Source organism: Leucopleurus acutus (genome assembly GCF_964270905.1).
Source record: "Leucopleurus acutus genome assembly, chromosome: 8".
Classification (NCBI taxonomy): Eukaryota; Metazoa; Chordata; class Mammalia; order Artiodactyla; family Delphinidae; genus Leucopleurus; species Leucopleurus acutus.
The window spans coordinates 19,584,142-19,607,402 of NC_139151.1; the positions used below are offsets into that span (position 1 = coordinate 19,584,142).

At 55.2% G+C, this 23,261-nt stretch overlaps 1 protein-coding gene across 2 annotated transcripts; it reads left to right on the forward strand.

Moving 5' to 3' along the window:
* Positions 1 to 8,505: 8,505 nt before the first annotated feature.
* DRD2 (dopamine receptor D2) lies at positions 8,506 to 21,278 on the forward strand (the record flags this gene model as incomplete). 2 transcript variants are annotated; one of them, XM_082845075.1, is made up of 7 exons in its annotated part: positions 8,506 to 8,790; positions 13,788 to 13,897; positions 14,955 to 15,091; positions 16,250 to 16,440; positions 17,342 to 17,428; positions 19,027 to 19,354; positions 21,085 to 21,278. In XM_082845075.1, the coding sequence occupies 7 exons, from the start codon at positions 8,506 to 8,508 to the stop codon at positions 21,276 to 21,278; spliced, it is 1,332 nt and encodes a 443-aa protein (XP_082701201.1). The 2 variants fall into 2 exon arrangements, with proteins under 2 accessions (XP_082701201.1, XP_082701202.1); XM_082845076.1 differs by lacking the exon at positions 17,342 to 17,428.
* Between the last annotated feature and the right edge of the window lie 1,983 nt (positions 21,279 to 23,261).

Sequence of the window (23,261 nt, forward strand, 5' to 3'; positions counted from 1 at the left end):
GGCTGTCCTGAAAGGTGGGAAGGAGGAGGGGGTCAGCCAGGACGGGCCCTGAGCCCAGGCGGAAGGCCTGGACCTTGCTGGGAGTCAGGACACTGGAAGCCCAGGGGCGGGAGCAGGTGGTCCCTCTGCCGGTCGTGGGTGGATCTGACGACAGGAAGTGGAATGGGCGGGCGTGCCAGGGTAGCTTCTGTTTGCTGTGAGGTGGGAGGCGATGCCTGGCCTGGAAGCAGCATCACCAGCTCACCAGCTTCAGGTTGGTCCCCTGACGGCCCTCGAGACAGTGCCCACCATCCTGGCTCCAGCTGGGTGGAGCCAGACACAGCCAGAGAATGGGAGAGAGATTTACCCGAGCTGTTCCACCCTTTCTAAGGAAACCTGGGCAATTCTCGCCAGAGATAACCTAAGTTCTGCTGCCGAGCTGCCCCTGTGGAACTTCAGGCTGGACCAGGGCGGCTCTCCAGGCCTGGCACCTGGGGCTGGCATCAGTGTGTGGCCTCCCCTCCCCACAGGTCATCACAGGCAGGTTTCCCCACTAGCCTATGTCTCTTACAGCAGTCCAGATCTGTCCCCAGCCCACAGCAGCACTCAGGTTCCGGGGGTGGGTGCGGCAGCCACGGGGAGAGTCTCACTCCTGAGCTCGTGGAGCCTAGGAATTCCTGGGAGCTGGACCTTGCCCGAGCCCCGGAGCGTCCCACGCCAACAGCTGCACAAAAGCAGCCCGTATCTCTTCCAGCTGCTGCTGCCTGAGCCAGACCCACGCCTCACCCCCCAGCTCCCCTGCGCGGGACGCCGGGAAAGACGCTCAGGGCGAGGAGAAAGATGCTCACCCTAGCCTCACAGCGCAGTCTCCCCTGTTCCCCTCCCCAACATTCCTCTCCACTCCTCCTCCACCCCTCCTCCCACAGATCCTTCCCCACCTCCCCAGCCCCCGGCTGGGCAGCCTTTCCAGGTAAGACGTGACTGTGCCCGTCACCAGCCTTCCCAAGGTCTGGGCCCGGAGGGCTCTCGAGGCTGCCTGACCCAGGGCTCTGGGAACCCCTGCTGAGGCCACCCTCCGGGGTTCAGTAAGTGAGGCCTCATTCGGTGACTCTTCTCCTTTTTCCTTTGGAGACAGAAGGAACTCGGGGCTTCTCCCTACCGTTTCCCCTCCCACCCTTCTTTCCCAGAGCGGCCTGAGGAGCTGGGGAAGGGCCCAGACCCAAGTCACAGCCTGGACCTTTGTCTGGAGGTGCAGAGGGTGACCTGAATCACCAGGGTCGTGGGGAGGAGCCCCTTACCCCTCACTCCCAATTCCCACCCAACTCCAGCAAGCTGCTTTTGAAATGCAAATGCGAAGCGCTTCCCCCTGCCCCCCCTCTTCTTTTTCATTGAAATGCTTCAAGTCTCAGAAAAGAGGGAAAAGTGATGTGTTTAAGACAGCAGTGTCTCACCCGCCATCGAGCCCGATAAGGGATTGTTAAATTTTAATTAGACAATTTGATTCCTTTAAATGCCAACCTCTCGGGGGAGGCAGCACCAGGGAAACAGGTTGCTTGAGTTTATACAGCACCAAGCGTTCCTTGCCCCCCTCCTCCCGGCCGGCGCCCCAGAGTTTCGCTGCCAGATGCAGTCAAAACCAGAGAATGGAATCCTCTCCTCTCTCCTCCCCACCACCCAGCTCTCCTCCAGGGTCCCAGGTGCCCTAACAGATTGACCCTTTTCGCCCCACCCCACCTGGCTAGGGACCAGGGACCGGCCTCCAAGTCCCTCCTAAGAGAAAATACCAGTTTGGGGTGTCCGCCTCGAACTGTGAGCTCCAAAGGAGTTTCTCTCTTCCAACACACTTGTGAGAAGCTGTTTCTGTTTACAGGCTGGGGGTTGGCCACCCTCCTCCCAGCTGCAGTATCTGCCCCATCCCCCACCCCCTGTGCAGTGGCTGGTCTGAGCACGGTGGGCCGCTGGCCTGGGCCGCCTCCGTGGGCCATCTCAGCCCCGGGTGGCTGTCTGGGCTCACACAGCACTCCTCAACTTGAGAGCTGGCTAGTTTTCAAATTAGAGCACACACAGAAAATGCTAACAGTTGGAAAGCAGATAGGGTAATGGCAGAGGCACTGGGGACTGGACACACCTGGGCCCACACTCCACTTGCCCCGATAACCCCATACAACTCCATCATCCCAGAGAGCTTGTGAGGGAGCTCTGTTGCGTAGGCTCTGAAGAGAGCAGGTGCCACAGCAGGCTAGAGTTGGGCGGGCCATTAGGGAGAACTTGATGGAGGGCTACTGACCACCAGCGTGGATGATTCTGGAAGATCTTTCAGTAGGTCTTTGCCCTTCTGCGTGGAGGCAGGGCAATGAGTCCTGGAGACACGCAAGGCCCAGGTGATTTCTGGCACCCACACGGATGGAGTTTCCCTGTGCTTCCGGCTCCCTCCACTTTCCCACATGCCAGGGCAGCTAAGAAAGAAGAGCCTAGGTGGCCCCAGAGCATGCCTGGATCCTCATCTGGGAACCTCTGCTGGCAAAGCTGGTGTAGGGAACAGCAGTTGCCCCACTTTGCTGCCCAGGGAAGGTGAGGATGGTACTCTGGGGGAGAGGCAGCCGCTCCGTGAGTGAGGCCTGCATCTGCAGGGGTCTTTGTCAGCTCAGGCTGCCTTCATAAAACACCCTAGACTGGGTGGCTTGAACAAGAGCAATTTATTTTCTCATAGTTCTGGGGGCTGGGAGTCTGAGATCAGGGTGCTAGGACGGTCAGGCTCTGGTGAGCCCTCCCTTCCTGGCTGTCTAGGACGGTCAGGCTCTGGTGAGCCCTCCCTTCCTGGCTGTCTGACGGCTTCTCCTCATGGCTGCTCCTACGGCAGGGAGAGAGGTCAAGCTCTCTAGCGTCTCTACTTATAAGGGCAGTCATCCGATCGTGAGGACCCTACCTTCATGACCTCCTCCTGACCAAAGGCCCCATCTCCAGAAAACATCACATGGAGGGTTAGGACTTCATACGAACCTTGCAGGGACACGATTCAGTCCACAGCAGCAGGCTCAGGTCATCCATCCCTCTCCGAGGAGATAGGACCCAGTAGCTAACCCGCTGAGAGCTTGGCTGTGACTGTGCATGTGTTTGGAGCTCCCTAAATGACATTGACTGGGGACCGCGATTCAGAGCTTCTACGCACGAGGCAGGAGCCGCCCGGGGGGAAGGTGGAGGTGGCGTGTGGAGGTTGGTGAGCAAGTTGATCGCGTTTTCATAATCCCAAATCAAAAGGCTTGTTCTCACAAAAGAAATTTTTTCTATGGTATGGGATCTTATTTATCTGAGGTCTTCTAACTGTAAGAATAATTCTCCTTGGGTCATACATTTAGCCCATCTCCTTTTTTAAAAAGATCAAGACATTTGGACCATCCTGGCACATCCAGGGTGTGAGCTGTTGGGTGGCATTTCCCACCTCCAGGAACCCCAGAGTAGGCACTGATCTCACCTGGCTTCTCCAGACCCGGGACCAGGCCGGATTTACCTGGAGCCCTCCCCTTCCCCGACAGGCACAGGCTCTGACACAGATGGAGAAGTCCGAGGTGCAGGGCAGAGGCAGGGATCTGAGGGGTCCCTCGGGTGCCCTTGGAGCGAGGAAGACCATAGCCTGACCTCTCCTTTGTGCTTTCTTCTGACTGATGCCCCTTGGAACCCTGGACAGGAGGGAAAGAGGAGGGGCTGGGGATGGGACAGGGGGAGCCTGGGGACCAGCAGGTTTTCTCAGGCCTCCTGAGAAAATGCCAGAAGAGAAATTCCAGGAGGTCACTATCTTTTATCCATTCTAAGACGCATATCCTCTCTAACATTCTGATGTCTCTGAAATCAGAACACATTTTCACGATCAACCCCATCTTAAAGCAGTATCAGAGTTAAGATGGCATTTTTTCTTCCCTAGGGGTACCTAAGACAATGGTGCATCTTACATTTAATTCTGTCTTAAAGCCTAAGAAATATGGCAGTTGGTATTACAGCCCCTGGTTAGAGCAGGTGGCCTGGGAAAGCTGACTCTTCCAGGCCAGCTGCGACCCCATCCTGAGGGTCTCTCAGATTCAACCTGCAACCACTGCCCAGGAATACACTTCGCCTTTTCTTTCCTTCACTCCTTCCCAAGGGCTCGGTTGCTGCATCTCGGAATCCCTCTCCCTTTGTCTAGACCCGTAAAAGTCTACAGACTTCTCAAGGATAAGCGGTAGGAGGCAACAGCATGTCACAGGAGGAGCCCAGCAGGACCTGTGAGCCTGATGGGCTGCATTTGGACGGCGCCTGCCACTTCATCTCTAGGAACCTCAGGCTTGTTGTCTAATCGCTTGTTTCATTGAATTATTTAGCCTGGTTTGGTTTTTCCATGAGGCTTCACCTGTGCCGGCCACATATGCATCATCTTACTTAATCCTCACAAGAGTAATTGCTCTCCCTATTTTGCAGATGGGAAAACTGAGGCTCAGGAAGGCCAAATAATCTGGCCAACACCCCCGAGCTAGTAAGGCTAGAGTTGGGATTTAGCCCAGGTGTTTCGGTCTTCAGCTCCTATGTTATACTAGTGTCTCTTATGCCGGAGTACCCCATCTGTGGAGGGGGGTTTGCTGACGCCCGAATCCCGAATCGGCCTGAGAGCGAGCCAGGCATCCCCTGTGGGTGAGAGGTGTCAGTCCCAACTCGGAAGGACACAGGAGAAGCTGGAGCTCACCCTGGGCTCTGGTTAATCTACAGGTATTTAGGCATATTCCATATTTTCTCATTTTTTCTACAATGTAATTGTATTACATTTGTATCAGCAAAGAAGCAACAAGAACAATTGAGAATGAATGCTCAGTTTGACAATTAAATGCATGAGGCCTTTCTAGCCTTGGTGAGACTTGCTTTGCAGAGTAACCAGCAGCACAGAGGAATAAGTGCTAACCGCCAGCCACCACCCCCTCCCCTGCCCCCAACCAGCAACGCTCACATTTGCCATTGAAACTGTACCCATAGTGTAAGTCTCAGCTGAAGCTCTCCCCTCTCCAGGAAGCCTTCCATGAACACTCTGGCTGTGCCCATGCGCACATGCTCTCTGGTGTCTGAGTATCCCTGTATCCCCAATAGATTTCCTGTGTGCTGCCCTCCTCCTCAGTCTGCTTTCTGGGGACCAACATGTAACACCCATGATATTCTTGGGCTGCATCTTTCTTTGGTCACTTGTTGATCTGATGGGTTATGTTAACAGTTACATTTCAAGTGTGGAGGGGTTTTCTTCCCAGTTGGACTCACAGAGCCTTTGATTCAATTCTGCAAACAGCTGTTAAACACTTACTGCCTGCAAATCACAGCATTAGGAGTTGGAAGAGAAAAATAAGAGAGTACGCTTTTCTGTTTATTCCACGAATAAGATGAGGCATGAGCAAGACACGGTGTAATCCTTGAAATGTTTACACCCCAGTGAAAAAAACAGACACAAAAATGGGGAATGTTCCAGAATGGAACCATGAGACAACGCCTTGGGAGCCCCGAGGAAGATGGGAGATGGTCCAGCCAGGAGGACTTGCGATTGATTCCAGGGCAGGAGGATTCTGAGCAAGGCTTGCTTTGAAAGATGGGTAGGGATTGGCCAGTAGGGGCAAGGGAAAAGAAGTTTTCCAGACACTTTTCTGATTTGTAGAGTGGAGATAAGAATTACAAGCCTTCGACGTTATTTTGAGGATAAATGAGATACTATATCGAAAAGAAAAAAACTTGGCAAACTATCATCTCCTCTGCAAGGAGATGAAGCTGTCATCACAGGGCAGGGTCAGGATCCTGTTGCAGAAACAGTAGTCTGGTTGGGCATGGAGAATGGGTGGGGTGGGGGAGACAGGGTGCTGAGAGTTCCCATCAGATGCTCCCGGCCCTACCCAGAGAGGGACTAAAGAGGTGGGAGGAGGGGCAGAGAGGAACAGGCAGGATCCTGGGGGAGGGGAGTGTGTCTCCGAGTCTCCAGGCCCCTGACTGTGCATGGCGCAATGCTTTATGCCCAGCAAGCTCAAGAGATGCTGACTGAGCAAATGAATGGCGCGATCAGCCCCTGCTGCCTGATCAATACATACGTGCAGGTCTCCCTCTGTGTGCTCCAAATGGGAAAAGGTACCAGCGGGCTTTGCCCAGTGCAGCATCAGTATGACATAGTGCTTCACTACCGTGGAACTGGAAGACTTGTTGCATGGTGGCATTCCATGTCACCCCACATGGAATTAGGCATTTTGTTTTCTCTAAGGGGCTCCGGAGTGGTGGTGCTGGGTTGGACATCATCTGTACTCCTCTGCTGAGAGCTGGCGGAGCACATGTGTCAGAGGGATGAGGGTGTAGAGGTGGGCATACCCTTCTCCGGCGTCCCCTCTGACCCATTGCGGCTGGTGGGCCCTCCTCCCTGGTTTGGACATGGTACCATGTTCAAATCGAATGGCATAAGTTGCTGGATTTCAAATCCATTTGGGTAGCAAAGCACCTGGAAGTCGTGGGGCTTTGTGTGGAATGCCTTGAAATACTGATCATTTAGTTCCATTGTGTGAAGGAGGAACACTTTTGTTAGCAGGAAAGCCAACTATATTATATGTGCATTATGTTTCAATCACAACTGAAACACAGGCTGTCAGGCTCATCAATGCCCACTGCCTCTGAGCCCCTCTGCTTTCTTTTCTCAGTGAGCAGGCATCACCGAGCCTCCAAGAGCGCAGTGCGGAAATCCGGAGTTATCCTCGTCTCCTTTGTCTCCCTGCCTGCCCCCTCCCCTCTCCCACCCCACACCTATCCAATGACCAAATTCCATGAAATTGACTTCCAAGTTAGCTAGTGACTCTGAACACGCCTCTCCATGCTCATTCCCATGCCTTCATTCAGACAATCACCATCTCACCTGAATTACAGTCACAACCTCACTTACCGCTAACATCCCCTCTGCACCGCACAGCCAGCGACCTGGGCAAAGCAGCAATCCAATGGAGTCATTCCTCTGCACCCAGGCTTTCAGGGGCTCCAAGTTTACAAGACCCATTCTGGCCCAAGAACAGCCCTCCAGTTTAATTTTCCCCAGCTTCATCATCATGCCCTACATTTTTAGCCAAAGAGAATTATTTGCTGTTTGGGACCATGCTGTGTTCTCTCTGGCTGGAACATCTCCCCTGCACTCAGTTGCCCGGTTAACTCCTTCTACTTCATCTCCGATGACGCCTCCTTCAGGAAGTGTTTCCCCCCTGAGATGCGACGCCCATTCCGCCGGGCTCTTAGTGCATAAATGCAGAACCTCATCAGCTCTTCCTTGGGTTCCTGCAGCTGGTCCTGCCACCCCACTGAGTGCCACACTTCCGTTCTCTACGCAGCAGTCAGACTCTTCTCTCTGAAAGGCAAATCTGATCGTGTGGCTCCTGCTGCCCTTAGGGTCAAGTCTAAACTCCTAGAGTGAATTACAAGGCCCTCTGTGGTGGAGGCTGTTGCAGCCTCCAGTTCAGCCCATCCCAAGCCCTCTGTGCTCCAGCTGTCCCGAATCTCCCGCCAGCCCTCCAACATGGCACCTGCTCTCCAGCTCTGAAATTTGCTTACCTGCTTCCTATATGTGGACCTTCCCCTGGCTCCCAACTCTTTACCTGACTGCATCCTGTAGGTGTCAGTTGGGCATCACTTCCTCAGGAAAGCCTTCTCTGAATCCCTAAACTAGGTTGTGTCTCTCTCCCCATTCCGTTTCCTAGCGCCTACCACCCATAGATTTAATTGCTTGGTTAATTGGCTATTGTTCCTTTTATTTATTTTTATTTTTTATTTTTTATTTTTTATTTTTTATTTTTTTGCGGTACGCGGGCCTCTCACTGTTGTGGCCTCTCCCGTTGTGGAGCACAGGCTCCGGACGCGCAGGCTCAGCGGCCATGGCTCACGGGCCCAGCTGCTCCGTGGCATGTGGGATCTTCCCAGACCGGGGTACGAACCCGTGTCCCCTGCATCGGCAGGCGGACTCTCAAACACTGCGCCACCAGGGAAGCCCCTATTGTTCCTTTTAGAATGTGAGCTGGAAAACTATGTATATTTTGTTCCTGACTATGTTTCTAGCATTATACAGAACAATGTTCAATAAACATTTATAGAACTAAGAATGAATGAATGCATATCTCTAGTCTTCCCACTAGAAGCTGAATTCTTCAGTAACTTGTGTGGGGCATGGGATGCACTTAATTTTTTGTTGAAAAAATGGGTGAATGAATGATCAGCTCTTTTCAAGATCATCTATTTTATTATAGTTAAAAAATTGTACTTTCTCATTTGTTTTACCATCTGCAAGAACTTGCTAGCAGAAGAGTGGCAGCAGGCCCCAATGTTTTACAAAGATTTGGGGATGCAAACCTTAAATCCTGAGGCTGGAGAATTCTCTTTTAACCTCCCGTGGTACGTTTTAGCCCCGGAGCCCTCTGTGGGTGGCAGCATGCTTTGGGAGGCCCTCCTGCTTACGCCCTGTGTCCGTTTCTCCTGGCCAGAGCCTGGCTACCCAGTGGCCCCGCTGCTCCCATGGATCCGCTGAACCTGTCCTGGTACGATGACGATCTGGAGAGCCGGAACTGGAGCCGGCCCTTCAACGGGTCCGAAGGGAAAGCCGACAGGCCCCACTACAACTACTACGCCATGCTGCTAACCCTGCTCATTTTCGTCATCGTCTTCGGCAACGTGCTGGTGTGCATGGCTGTGTCCCGCGAGAAGGCGCTGCAGACCACCACCAACTACCTGATCGTCAGCCTCGCTGTGGCCGACCTCCTGGTGGCCACGCTCGTCATGCCCTGGGTGGTCTACCTGGAGGTAGGTCTGGGCCCCTGCTGTGCTCGGGCGCCTTCCCCGGGAGGGTCCAGGCTCCCCACTGGCTCCCTCCAAGAGTGCGCCTTCTCGGGTGGGCTCAGTCTTACAAAATGGGTAGATCGTCTCCTTAACAATCCCGACTACCCGTTGTAAGGCGCTTAGCAAGTGCCAGGCCTCGCGTTAGTCCTTCACATACAGCATCTCCCCACCGAGCCCTCACAGCATCTTCTGGGTGGTGAGCCAGGTGGTCAGAGAAGTTAGGTGACTTCTCCAGCCTCACACAGCAGCTGGAATTCGGGCCCCAGAGTTGGTTCATTAGGTCGTGTTGAGAACGGGAGTCATCGACAAGGATCCCTGAGGATGGCGGAGGCTCGTGCTCCCGGGCCTGAAATCTTCACCCTTCTCTCCCCGCTTCAGAATGCAGGCTGTTGCTCCACGCTCTCCTCCCTGCCCTCCCCACTCCTCCGTGTGTCCTAGGCTGTGTCTGGGACCTCCAGCTCAAGGCCGTTGTGAACTGTGCTGTACCCCCTTTCCCGGGGAAGGACCACATGGTGACGCATTGCTCGGCCGGGAACAGAGCCCAGCCCTGAGCCCGGAATAGTGAGTAGGCAGCCCCTGCTGTGGGCCAGGCGCTGCCGGGCATTCCACGGACACATACTCAGCAAATACGTGTGCTGATTCTGACTCGATATCATTCTTCTCACTTTAAGGAAGAGGAAACAGAAGCTTTGAGAAGTTGCCTGTCTTTACCTGGATCACACAGCAAAGGGGGAAATCACTGAGAAGTCCTGAAGTGGGGACCCACCTCCAGGAGGACACTTTCCAGAGCTAGCAGGCAGATGAGGAAGGGCCTGGGGGATCTGGGTGGGCACAGGCTAGATCCCGCCACTTTCTCTGCCCTGGGTTCTGGGGGTGGAGTCTGGATTCAAGGGAAGCTGACCAGGCATTCAGGAAAAAGCCAATGCCAAGGTCACTAAGATCTCTGAGCTGTTACCTCCCCGCCCCGGACGAGAAGGAAATTTACCTGTGCTGTAGAGACAAGCCCCTGCCTGGGAGGGAAGGCTTCCACCTTTCAAAGAAAACATGAAACCTTTGTAGGTTTGAGCAGAGGAGACATCTAGCAGAAGAAGCGGAGGTGGGGAGGAGAGGCTGGTCTTACGGTCTCCACGTCCCCAGGGGCTCCTGTTGTCATTACCACACGGGCCCACATGGAGCTCTGGGCCATCACTCCCTTGGTTTCCTTTAGCACGGCTCAGACTGTGGACTGGACTCAGGCTGGAACTTTCAAACTGACCGGAATGTTAAGAGACAACCAACAAGAAACAGACAATAGATACAATACAACCTAAAACCATACAGGCGCCACCGGCCAGCCATCCAATTATTCCATGACTGCACGTTTGTGGAGACCCTTAGACTCTGTCCATCCCACATCCTGTTTGAGGGCCTCTCCCTGAGGAACGCCTTCTTGATTCTTACACTTGTTCCCCGCCTGCTCCCCTGAAAAGGAGGTTCCCAGGCCGCAGACCATCAGGTAAAAAATGTTGGGTATCTGGCCAAGCAAATAACCTCTCTGCGCCTGGTTTCCTCATCTAGAAATGAAGATAATCACAGTGCTTATGTCATAGCATTGTTTGAGAATCACATGCGTTAATATATGAGAAGTGCTTAGAATGGCAGCAGGCATATAGTAAGCACCATGTAAAAGTAGTCATAACAACGGTGATAAAGATGAAGATGCTGAGAGGTAGCCACACCTCTGCACATTGAAGGACCCTCCCCATGCCCAGGCAAAGAGGTGTCCTCTTCCAGAGGGACGCTTGCTTTGCCCAGGACTCTGGGTGTGGCATCTGGGGCTTCCAGACCCACCCCCCCTACCCAGAGCCTCTAAGGGAGAGCCACATCTGAGCTTTAGGGCTCCTAGGAATCTATAGGTTCTTGACACACATATTGTAAACATACCTGTTCACATTATTTTAAAGGTGAAGCTCAGTGTTTCAGGGGAGGGTGAAGAATGGCATCTCAGAGGGCAGTGCTCAAACTCTCCCATCAAACAAGAGCTGGACAGTGGGCCCTGCGACATTGTCTCGGGTACTTATTGTCCCTAGAGAATGTCTCAAGTGGAGTCTCACCCTAACATCCTGTTCAAGTATCCTCCCAACCATATACTGTACCCTCTCCAGAGACAATCTCGTTGTCCAGAATTTTCCATCCTGTTCCGTTTCCAGCGATGCTAAATGCCTCTGATAGCTGCCATGTCAGCATCTGGCTAGGTGGGGCTGGGTGTGCACCATTTATTCTGCTCAGTGTATGGGAAGCATGCTGGTTTTGGAATGAGAGAACCGGGTTCGATTCCTGACCCTACCACTTTCCACCTGGAGACACTGAGAGAAGAGAGCCAGGGCCTGCTTGTCTGCATAGGCCATTTTGGCCTCACAAGCCCTGGAGCGGAGGCTTTGCCTCGTGAATTTTCCAGAAAAGCAGATGCGATTGAGAAAATGGGCAGACTCAGATCCCCGTTCTTGACTCGCTCAGTCAACAGGTATGAGCATGTCTGCATCCTGCCCCATTCCTGGGGCTGGGCTCCAAGGCCTTGGCAGGCCCATTATAGTGCAGCCCGATGGAGATGACGAGGGAGCAGCCTCCACAGGAGATGTGGGAGCACAACGGGGCGGGGAGCACAGGACCAGGCCTGGAGGCGTTGGGGAAGGCTCGCAGGCAGAGGTGATGCTTTCAGAAGAATTAGCCAGGAGAGGAGCAAAGGCACTTGCACTCCAGGCAGAGGAAGAAGTGTGCAAAGCCCCAGAGTGGGGTGTAGGGGCCGGGGCATAGCTGGCTGGAGGTTTCGAGGGGCGGTGGCCTCCGAGGTTTGCCGTCACATTCCATAGAAATGAGTGTAAAGTGTTTGGAACCGTGCCTGACGCATGTGTACAAGTTATTGTTAGGATTTAGCCAAGGCAGCTTGAGGCCCATCCCACCGGTCTCATTCTGTGCAAGAATATTGAGGAATGTTGTCCAAAGGTGCGGAGGAAACAGCCCTGAAGTGGGACTAGTATAGCTGGGGGATGGTACTCCCTTTGTTACTAAATGATCAGGGGATCTTGGGCAAGTCCTTTTCCTCCCTGACCCCGTTAGTCTACCCTTGCTGTTACAATCTCTCCTTTCCCACTTTGTGTTTATCTAGTACTTTTTACATAATCATCTCCTCTTTTGACAAGCTAGACTGTCCCCTCCAAGGCAGCTCAGGAGAGAGCATAGGATGTGCTGCCCAAAGAGCTTGCTTCAAATTCCAGCCCTGCTGCGCACTAGCTGGGTGTACTCCTCGGCTGCATTCCCTCGTCCAAGAATGGGCACAAGCAATCCCCTCTTGTCCAAGCTTTAAGCACAATAAATGAGACGAAGTATGTGCCTACAGGAGACGCTCTGTAAACAGTGGCTATCCACACACTTTCTTGAGCCTTTGATCCAGAAGCCCCTAACTGCGTTCTAGAGCAGCTGCTCCTGGAACCTCGGAGGAAGCCCCGCCTTCTGCTGTCCTCCAGGAAGGCTTTTGGCGGGCAGGGATTGAGAGCTCCCTGAAGGCTGTGTCAGGATTGTTCACCACTGTGCCCCAGAGTCTAGGACAGAGCCGGACGCATAGTAAGTTGTCCAATAAGTGTCTGTAGAAGAGAAGGCAGGGAGGACGGAAGGAAGCAGGGAGGATGGAGAAGACAGCCCTGATATCTCAGACCTAGATCCCCAGGGGAATGACAGCAGTTTGGAAATACTAGTCCTAGGAGGGCGCCAAGGTGGAGCACAGACCATGCGGGCCTGGGACCCTCTCAGTAGTGACTTAAAGGTAGACTCTGTTGATGCCAGGGAAGCCCCTTCTATCCCCGTCCACCTGTGCCCGCCTCCCTGGCCCCTGGATAGCCAGCTCACCTGGCCAGCGTGGCAACACGAGAGGTCTCCTGTCTTCTGGGAAAAGCTGCAGTTTCCTCCAAGCAGTTCCCATCACTGTGCTTAAATGCCAGCAATTGGTTTTATGCCTGAGAGCAGCTAAGAGGCCAGTGCTGAGAGTAAGCATTATAATTAGCCCTGCTGCCCTGCTGTGCCCCACAGAGTGGGTCCTGCTCTGCTCCCGCCACTGGGAGGGGCTTTCCTGCTCTCCTTTCCTCCGATAGGTAGTAGTGCAAGTCGTATCTCCCTGTCCTGACTCTGTCCTCAAGGATGGGGCCTGCTCCAACCTTCCACGGCTGCCAGGGCCAGCCTGCTGTGTGTGCCTGTGTGTGTAAATGGGAGGTGTCGGGGTGAGGGTGTGCATGGGGGGTAGGAATGTGTCTGTCGGGGGGGAAGAGGGGTGCAAAACGCTCTTGCCGAGAGCTGGGCTCCTCATTTTACACTGAAGCAGGGATGTGTCATTACACACCTTCCCCAGACCTTCCTGCTCTTCTGAAAGCTCTAGTCCAGGCTTGCCTTCTTTTACTCTCTAAGTGTAACAAGGAGCAGAAACGTCTTCACTGCTTCATAGTCACTGTCTTCACCACTGTTCTTAACAGACACTTACTGGGTCCCAACTCCGTGCCATACACCAAGGAGCAGCCCGGCTCCCCTAGAAACCTGGGCCAGGGCAGGGCAGGAGCTGAGCTGAAAGGCCTTAGGTGAGTCACTGCACTTTTCTGAGGCTCGGTTTCCTCACTGGTAACGTGAGGATCACAGGGTGTTCACACAAACGTTCTACAGGTGAGGGTTCAAAGCTGAGGCACTTGAGTAAGTTGGTCATCTTTCTTCTAGCAAAGTTCTTGGCACAAAGTGGCCTTATGTGTCTAGGAGGAGAAGGGGCCGGGGCAAGGGCCTCAGACACCTGTGGGTACAGCTCCCCATGGCTGCCCCTCTCCTCCCTCGGCCAGAGCCCCACGAGACCCCCGCTGAGCCCATGGCCCGGTCTGCCCCGGGACGCCGAGCTGCAGTGCCTGAGCCAGTCTCCTCTCCTGCCCGCCCATTATGTTGCCTTGTCCTAGGTGGTGGGCGAGTGGAAATTCAGCAGAATCCACTGTGATATCTTTGTCACTCTGGACGTCATGATGTGCACAGCAAGCATCCTGAACCTGTGTGCCATCAGCATCGACAGGTGAGCCCAGCCAGGATGGGGGAGGTGACCTAGACCCTTCACCTCTCGGGCTGCCCCACCTCTTCTGCAGGGTCAGACCCTGTCCATGATGCTATACGGCTGGCTGTGTGCCTGTGAGTCCACGTGTCTGTGTGTGCGTGTGTGCATGTACGCGTGCACGCGTGAGTGTGTGCACGTGTGTGGGGGAGGACAGACCCCCTAAAGGGAGACTGTCTATGGGCAGTGATGCTACAAAGAATACCCAGACAGGGACAGGCACAGAGGAGAAAGCCCCTGACCTGACTGAAGCCCTAGCCCTATCACTTCTTACTTGCCTGACCTCGGGCAGATTGCAGATGTTTTCAGAGCCCTAGTTTCACTGTCTACAAACCAGGCATGATGGTACCTGCCCACGTGCAGGTCTCGTATCTGGTTGTGCATTTTGCGTCCAGCACGGGGCACAAGGCCAAGGGGGCCCAGGTTCTGCCCACCTGGCTAAGCTATATCCCCAGAGCCTTTTACTAATTTGCACACATGGGCCACATGGACTCCCGGAGGCCCTGGCTCTACACCCTTTGCTGGATTCTTGGAAGATGAATGGAACTAATGTCTCAGAAGTGCTGGGTAGGGCGATGTGTGGCATCACAAACAATTACCATTGTTATTATTTTTTGCTGAATGAGACCTAACCCTTGCTCTGAGGGTCCTGGCTACCAATCCATCATCAAACAATTCTACCCGCCACGGGCCCAGCACAGGTGCAGGGGGTACAGTTTCAAAGGTGCAAAGACCCAGGCCGTGGCCCCTCAAAAAGCCTAAAATCCAAGCAGGGAGACTGGAGTGGCAGATACGGTCCAGGATGGAATGGTAGCCGGTCAGTCAGCAAACACTCGATTGGCAGTCACCAACTGTCCTTGCTGTCTGAATTGGGGGCAGGGGAGCGTTGATTTAGAGTAAACAGGAGGTGGACCAACTTTCCATCCTCCCAAAGTGGGGTCTCTGTTGTGCCAGTGTTGTGGAGTGAGTGGTCCCTGGGCCTGCACCCCACACTCAAGGTTCCCGCCCCGTGCCCTCACAGGTACACAGCCGTGGCCATGCCCATGCTCTACAACACGCGCTACAGCTCCAAGCGCCGAGTCACCGTCATGATCACCATCGTCTGGGTCCTGTCCTTCACCATCTCCTGCCCGCTGCTCTTCGGACTCAACAACACCGGTGAGTCCTGCCTCTGGTTGCCTGGGGCTCAGCTGGCCCCAGCCCTGGCCCCGTGCAGGACCTTGAGGGAGCTAAACCCTGGTGCGGATGTGGGTGGTGGCCCATCAGGAACCTGTTTGCCACCTCGGACTGAGGCCAGGCTGAGTCTCCTGGGCCAAACCCGACTCCGAGTTGTACCTGGTAAGGTCAGAGAGGAACAATGGCCTGGAGCACAAGGGAGCTGGGTGAGGAGTGGGGATAATGCTTCAGGAGGACGCCTGGCCATTTTCAACTTTGAACTGAAGCAGACCAGACAGCCTTGCAAAATGCATGTGTGTGCCTGTGTGTGTGTGCACACAGGGTAGGAGGCTGCTGGGTCTCCATCACCCCCGATAATAGTGTTTGTATAATGAAGTTGCAGCCTCCGGGCCGGCCAATCCCAGGCCAGGCCTGAGCCACCTGGAGCAGGAAAGGTAGAAACAAGTAGGAGGCTAGCTCACTGTGACTGTGTCCTATGCAAGGCAGTCAGGAGCGCCTCCGACAGAAGAGGCACAGCGACCATCAGGGAGATAGATGACACCGGTGTGCCTCCAGAGACCATCACCGGACAGGACACAAGGAAGCCTTGAAAGCATGCGGTTCAAGATCTAAGTGTCATGGGAATTCCAAGAAGCAGGAATAGGGCTAAACGTGCTTGGATTAATCTGGAAAGGCCCTGGGAGAGAGGATAGACATCTGCTAGATCTGGAAGGGAACTTGGAAAGACATTGGAACACAGGTGAGTTCAGCAAAGAGGACCAAGTCATCTTGTCCCTAAAATTAAAAGGTGTCAGACCTCCCACCAATACACAGGAAGGGCTACAATAATAGGTTACTCTGCTTCTATCATTTTCTTCCGTCATTTTGTCCCCAAAACCGTGGCGCCACTCGTGTGCTCATGGATGACAAAACTAATGATGAAGTAACGAGGGGATATTAATGGAAACACTTGGAAACAGTCATCACAGCTTGGCTTTCTGCTCATGGTTGTTTTTAATACTCTGATTTATGCTGCACATTTACTTACATCTAACGTTTCCAGGCCGCCTTAGGCGTCTAGTCATATTCTTGGTAACTGGGAAGGCGCTGTGGCCCGGGGGGCCTGCTGACACACCCATCTGGGGCTCTCCTCCCCCCCAGACCAGAACGAATGCATCATCGCCAACCCCGCCTTCGTGGTCTACTCCTCCATCGTCTCCTTCTACGGGCCCTTCCTCGTCACCCTGCTGGTCTACATCAAGATCTACATCGTCCTCCGCAGGCGGCGCAAGCGGGTCAACACTAAGCGCAGCAGCCGGGCTTTCAGGGCCAACCTGAAGGCCCCGCTCAAGGTCCCGAGATCCCCTCCCCCGATGTCCCTGCCTAACCGTGACCCAGGGGTGCATGGGGTCCAGGCTGGAGGAGCTCCGAGGAGCTGGGCGCGGGCAGATTTCGAAGGCTGGGACCTCAGTGGGCGACTTGAATCTCCAGGGGTCGGAGGTGGGGAGCGGGTGGAGACCACCTGGGAGGAGAGGACTCTGCATGGAGACCACCGTCTGAACCCAGCAGCTCCTGGAACTCCGCGGCTTTGCTGTCCTCCCTTTCTCCTTTCCTCACTCTGGCCCTTCTGTCTCCCTTTCTGCCCCTCTGAGGCCTCCATCCCATCTCCTTTATCTCCCATGCTCTGTCCTCTTCTGTTCAAACCTCCTTCTACCTCACCTGCTCCCGCCTACTTCCCTCCTCTGCCTCCCTTTCTTTTCCATACTTGTGTCTTGTGACTTCCCTCCGCTCAGCCCTCCCTGAGGAAGACGGTATGTGGGCACAGAAGGAACAAGTGCTTTGGGCTTAGACACATCAGGTTCAAATCCTGGCACCACCACTTTTTTGCTGAGTGACCTTGGGCAAGTTGCTTAACTTCTCTGAGCCTGTTTCCTCATCTGTTAAACGTGAATCAAAATACAGATCTCACAAGGTGGTCTTGAGGATTCGGTGTGAGAGGGATTGAGCATGCCTACTAGGGTGCCAGACCCTTAGCAGGTGCCACATAAAAGTCAGGGCCCTGTTGTCCCTCACTCTGCCCACCTCTTCCCATCACAGTACCGAGCCCACCCTTGCCTCGATTGCCTCCTCAGGCCCCCAGCCTCCTAATTTCTGCCCTCCTCTGAGCTCCTGTGCCCAGTCTGACTATCCGGCATTGAGATTCTGTCCCCAGCCCTCTCCCCGTCATGACCCATGTGCTGGCTCACTCCACAGGGCAACTGCACTCACCCTGAGGACATGAAACTCTGCACCGTTATCATGAAGTCTAATGGGAGTTTCCCTGTGAACAGGCGGAGAGTGGTAAGTGTCCAGGTCAGGGACCTGGAGCCTGGTCTCTGCCTCTAGGGAAATGCACCTGCCATGATTCTCGAAGACCTCACCAGCTGCTCAAAGGGATAAGCACCTCTCAGGATCCCCCACTTTGTTTCAGCCGAGGCCAGGCTTACCACACACACTCGTAAGCAGGCAAGGAGCAAGACAGCTCAATTCTGCAAGGCACAGAGAGGGACCCCTAGCACAAGGAAATGGTTGGGAGAAAGGACTTGGCCGTATAACAATAACAATAATGGCTATGACCATTAACTGAGCACCTACCATCTTCCTAGTATCTCATCAAATCCTCACGGCGACCCTGAGAGGTTAAGTCTTCTTGATCTTATGGATCTTCATTTTATAGAAGAGAAAGAGAGGCTCAGCGAGGTTAGGTAACTCACCCAGGCCAAACAGTGAGTGAGAGAGTGAGTAGTTGAGTCCAGACCTAAGTGACTCTCTGAAATCCATGCCCGTGTTCTTTCCACTTGCATATGCTGCCTTACAGACAGGCAGGTTCTGGGGCTGGAGGCTGGGTGCTGGGGGAGGAGGGAGCAGAGCGGGCATGGGGCTCACAGTAAAGTGCAGCCTGTAAGTAGAGCCCAGAGATGCAGAATCCCAGCAGACCCCAGGGTCCGCTCAGTGATAGGAGCACCAGGGTCCAAGCAGCAGATGTCCCATCCCCTGGGGGTGAGAAGAGGATGGGCCAGGGAACCCACAGAGAACTGCACACCAAGTCCAGGTCAGGTGTTCTCAGGAAGCAGGGCCCCTGCTCTTCACTTGAACATTCACTGTTCACCTGCAAGGGCAGGGCTCCAAGCAACCGTTTGAGATACAGGGGCCGAGACAGGCACTCAGGATCGGGGCACCTGGGCACGCAGTGAGGCTGCGTTTCAGAAGCTCAGGCTGAGACCCTAAGTCCTGGAATAAGGGAGCATGAGGAAGGACCTGAGGCCAGGGCCCTCAAGATCAGCCCAGCGAGGAAGATGTGGGGACCCAGGGGTCCACCCTTCGGCCCCTGCGTCAGTCTACCAGGAGAAATGGAGCTCACCTGTGAGTGCTGGTACAGGGGCCTCGGGTCAGCCTGACAGCCCCTGTTTCGGCCTGGCAGGAAGAACAGGGCTGCCCTCATGCAGTTAGAACATGAGGTCCTGGAGGCAGGCACTTGGTGCCAATCAGTAACTTATTCCCGGCAGCCGGCTGGCGCCTGGCCCTTAGCCGGCACTCAGTGAGTGTTGCTCAGTTCCTAACAGAGAAGCGCCAGGTACAAAGCCCCCATAGAATGGTGGTGGGGTCGCTGAGGCTGCCTGGGGATTGCTCTGAGAAGGGAGCCAGGGAGACCTGGCAGGTGGGGACTGCCTTGGGCCCTGGGTCCTGCCCCCAGACAGTCCCTGCCTCCCAAAATGATCATCCCCCTTGCCTCGCTGGCAGAGTGACCCTGTGGTGCTTGTAGGAGTCTCCGTAGGGGGATAATGAAGGTCTGGGTGGGGCTGGGTGAGGTCAGGTGAGGCCAGAGGGGCCGGGTGAGGCTGGGTGGCTATGGCTGAGAACTTGCCTGGCTCTACCCAGAGCTCTCTGCCTCTGTGCAGGAGGCTGCCCGCCGAGCCCAGGAACTGGAAATGGAGATGCTCTCCAGCACCAGCCCGCCCGAGAGGACCCGGTACAGCCCCATCGCGCCCAGCCACCACCAGCTGACCCTCCCCAACGCATCCCACCACGGCCTCCACAGCACACCTGACAGTCCTGCCAAACCAGAGAAGAACGGACATGCCAAAGACCACACCAGGATTGCCAAGTTCTTTGAGATCCAGACCATGCCCAACGGCAAAACCCGGACCTCTCTCAAGACCATAAGCCGCAGGAAGCTCTCCCAGCAGAAGGAGAAGAAGGCCACCCAGATGCTCGCCATTGTTCTCGGTGAGTCGGCCCTGGCTGGGACACAGCCCGCCTCTGCCCGGCCCTGGCTGAGCAATGGACCCGTCACTGTAGGTCCCATTACTTACCATCCCTCCCTAGTCATGGCTGCTAGGTCACAGGACTGGCACTTTTCAGGCACAGGTCAAGCCCACTGACATATTTGACTAGGTAGATTCTATAATTACGCTCATTTTAAAGATGTGGAAACTGAGGTTCAGAGAGCTTTTGTCACTTGATCAAAGAGGACACATGATTTAAACTCAGGCAGTCCCACTTCAGAATCTGAACTTGACCAGTTTACCATAATGACCCCCAGAACCTCGTGACCCTGGGTAGGTCATTTCTCTCTCTCATCTCCCCATCAGTAGAGAGTGGGTTACTTTTCAGGGTTGTCGTGGTCATCAAATGATACACGGTGGTGAAAGCATTTTACAAACTACAAAGCCATACACACAAGCGTTGTTAATATTGCTATTGTTGAGGAATCAGGAAACTCACTTGCCTCAAGCAAGACCCGGTGGGACCAAAGCTGTGAACGATAAACGGGGCTGTGAGGGGGCCCCCGATCTAAATGAGAGTGAGTGAGACAAGGCTTTAGAATAAATTCTCGGTCAAGAATCCAGGGCTGGACTGATATGGGTGACGGGGACAGGATGGAGGGACTGATGTGTCTCTGCCTTCCAGGCAGCACCCAGGGCAGTTGTGACACCCACCCACACCCACCATCCCTTTGGCCTCCCAACAGTCCTATGACATGAGAAGGACAGGTGTCACTGTTCTGGTTTTACAAATGAGAGCTCGTGGTCATAGCAGGTTAGGGGACCAACCCGTGATCACGCGGCTGGGAGAGGCAGAGCGGGCTCTGGCCAGGGCCTCTGCTTCAGTCCTGGGGGTCTCTGCTTTGCGGCCCTGCCCTTCCCAGGCACTGCTTCATCCCCGGGGAATTCCCGTGTGCCCGTGTGGCATTCTGTGCAGACGGTGCCTCCCCACGGAGCATCCCACCGAACAGGAGGTCCTGAGTTAGGCAGGCAGAGAGGTGGGCAGGAGGTCGGACTCCTGACAGCCTTGTGTCACCAGGCGGGGGATTAGCAAGGGGTGTCCACCAAGGGCTGGGGAAGCTGGGGGAAAACGTAGCAAGCGCCTGGCCACTTGGGGACCTTGATAGACTGGAGTTCAGATCTCGGCTTTGCCACCAAGAGTGGAGTGGCCTTGCGCACATCACAGAGCTGTCCCGAGCCTCAGTTTCCGCCTTCCTCGTGGGGATGCCAAGAGGACTAGTGGCTGCGCACCCAGCTCTCCCTCTGGTCCCAATCGCGCGTTCCCCACGGCAGTGAACAGACTCTCCACTCCCAGCTTCTGCGGAAGGTCGTCAAAGACGACGAGGAAGTAGAGTAGATACAGCCATTTCCACCAGCTGACCCGTGTCAGGGTGTTAAGTGTTCGGATTTGTTTTCAAGCCCTTTATCCTCCCTCATGAGGTGGGTATCGTTATATACACTGCACAGGCAGGAAAACAAGGCCGAGGGAGGTGAGATGACTGCAAACTGGGGTCAGAGGCAGGTCCAGCATCCAAGTCCGCGGCTCCCCCTGCGGTGCTCTTGCAGCCTTGGTGCCTGGGCAGGGCCTGAAGCACGCGATCCGGGTCCTCCCCCTCTGCCCCACCCGGCGCAGCCTCCCCACCCAGGCCCTCCCCGGCCCCAGGCACCCCTGACTGCCCCCCTCTCCCCCAGGCGTGTTCATCATCTGCTGGCTGCCCTTCTTCATCACCCACATCCTGAACATACACTGTGACTGCAACATCCCACCCGTCCTGTACAGCGCCTTCACGTGGCTGGGCTACGTCAACAGCGCCGTGAACCCCATCATCTACACCACCTTCAACATTGAGTTCCGCAAGGCCTTCCTGAAGATCCTACACTGCTGACCCAGCTGCCCACCTGCACAGCAGCCTGCTTCCCAACTCCCTGCCCAGCGGCCCTGCCTCAGGCCCTGGGAGCCGTGGGCAGGGTGACACAGGGCAGACTCGGCCTTCTCCTCGCCCGTAGGCCCTGCAGCGTTAGCTTGGCTCCACAGCCCTCACTGACCGCACACCCTCGCTCTACCAGGGCAGTGCTAGAGAGCCAGGCACGGTGCCAGCCCTCGGGCCGGACCCCTGGCTCAGAGGCAGCTCACGGAGCCCCCTCCCACTTCCAGACCCTCTCTCCTTGGCACCAAAGACACAGCCACCTTCTCTGACCTTTCTCTGGGGCTCTGGGGTTGCTGGGCCAGTGTCAAAGCTCAGAGGCCATGCTGGCCTGGTCTTCACAGGCCTGTGCTGGAGCGGGCAGTGGGGAGCGATGGACAGTTCACAGCCCCCAAGGCCTACACCAGGGAAGCCATAGCTCTTGCCATGGCCCCAGGCAACTTCAGGCCAGGGAGACCCATGTACATACCAGGTCTGGATGGACCCCAGAGAAGCTCAAGCCCAAAACTTCACCCCTTCTCCCCCACCGAGCCTGGCAGGAGCTGCTACTTCCATCCACAGCAGTGGGTCCCGACCCCACCCAGCTCCCCGTGAGGTTTCCATACTCCAAGAGCCCAGGAGGGCCTGCGGGGAGAGGACCACCCCTATCCCAAGCCCACTCTACTGCCCCCCTGACGGACGTGGGTGCCTCTCTGTAGCACATGTCGGGCCAACCTGGGAGAGCTGGCAGGGAAGGCGGGCACATGACATGTTTGGGGCTTGGTTGGGGGTGTCTGAGGTCCCATGGGAGACTGCTCCTGACACCCTCTGCCACAAACCACGTCCTTTTCTCTTCCTTTCGCCTCTCCACTCTCCAGTCCTCTTGTCTCCCTTTCTTTCCACTGCCTCCGCCTTAGAGGAGCCCATGGCTAAGCGGCTGCTGAATACCGTTTGGCCTGCTCTGGCCCTGCCAGAGGGAGGAGGGGAAGCTGCAGCTTGGGGGAGCCCCCAGGCCCCAAACTCTGTAACATCACTACACATGCTCCAAACTAATAAAACTTTGACAAGAGTCACATGCAGGGCCCCTCAAGCGGAGGGTGCAGTGTCACCTCCAGTCTCTGCACCCGGTGTGGCCAAAGCTCCGTGTCTGTGCTGGGGGTCAGAGTTGGAGAGCCTTTCTGCAGACCCTCCAGAGGAGGTGGCCCTGGCCCCCATCAGTGGGTACAGGACTTTGGGGGAAAGGAGGAGAGGAGCTGCTGCAGGAGGGCCAAGGAGAAGACGTATGTGCCTGTGTGTTTCTCCCCTCATCCAGTCCTCTCCTCCTGAGGGACGTGAGCGCTCTCAGAGCTGCAGTTGGGTGGTCCTGATCTTCAACCACCAGCCAAGATGGAAGGGGAGAACGTTTCCAGTAGCCCACGGGTCCCCTAATTGCCAGAGCAGCAGGGTCCTACCAGAGGCAAGCCAGGCTATCCCCACTTCCCTTCTGCTCCTCTCCAGGTCCTGGCACCTCTGCAGGCCCAGTCCTTAGCCCTGCTCGTCCACCAGGGCAGAGAAGGCTCTGTGGGAAAGGTGGCCTTCGAGGTGCGGCTGAGCCCACGTCTGTGTCTGCCCCTTCCCCTGTCTCGCATCAGGACCCCTTTCCTCTGGGGCAGGCGGGGAGGCCCTGCGTAACGTGGCCTGGTGTCCTCCTGCCTCTTGGCCTCCAGACCAGTCACAGCTCCAAGCCTTCTGGGGCCACGACTTGGCACTGACCCAACAACAGAAATTTGGCTTTTTAAAAATGAAATGTAAATCAACCCAGTGAAGGAGGAATATTCTTACCACCTTGAGAATAACAGCGGTGATAACAAACAAGGTGCTGGCACCCACGGGCTCAGGCTCCGGGGAGCTGTCAGGGCATAATTTGCATGCTAAATACAATATTTTTAGCACCAAAGTTTGGAGCACTTAACTTGCCCTGAACAC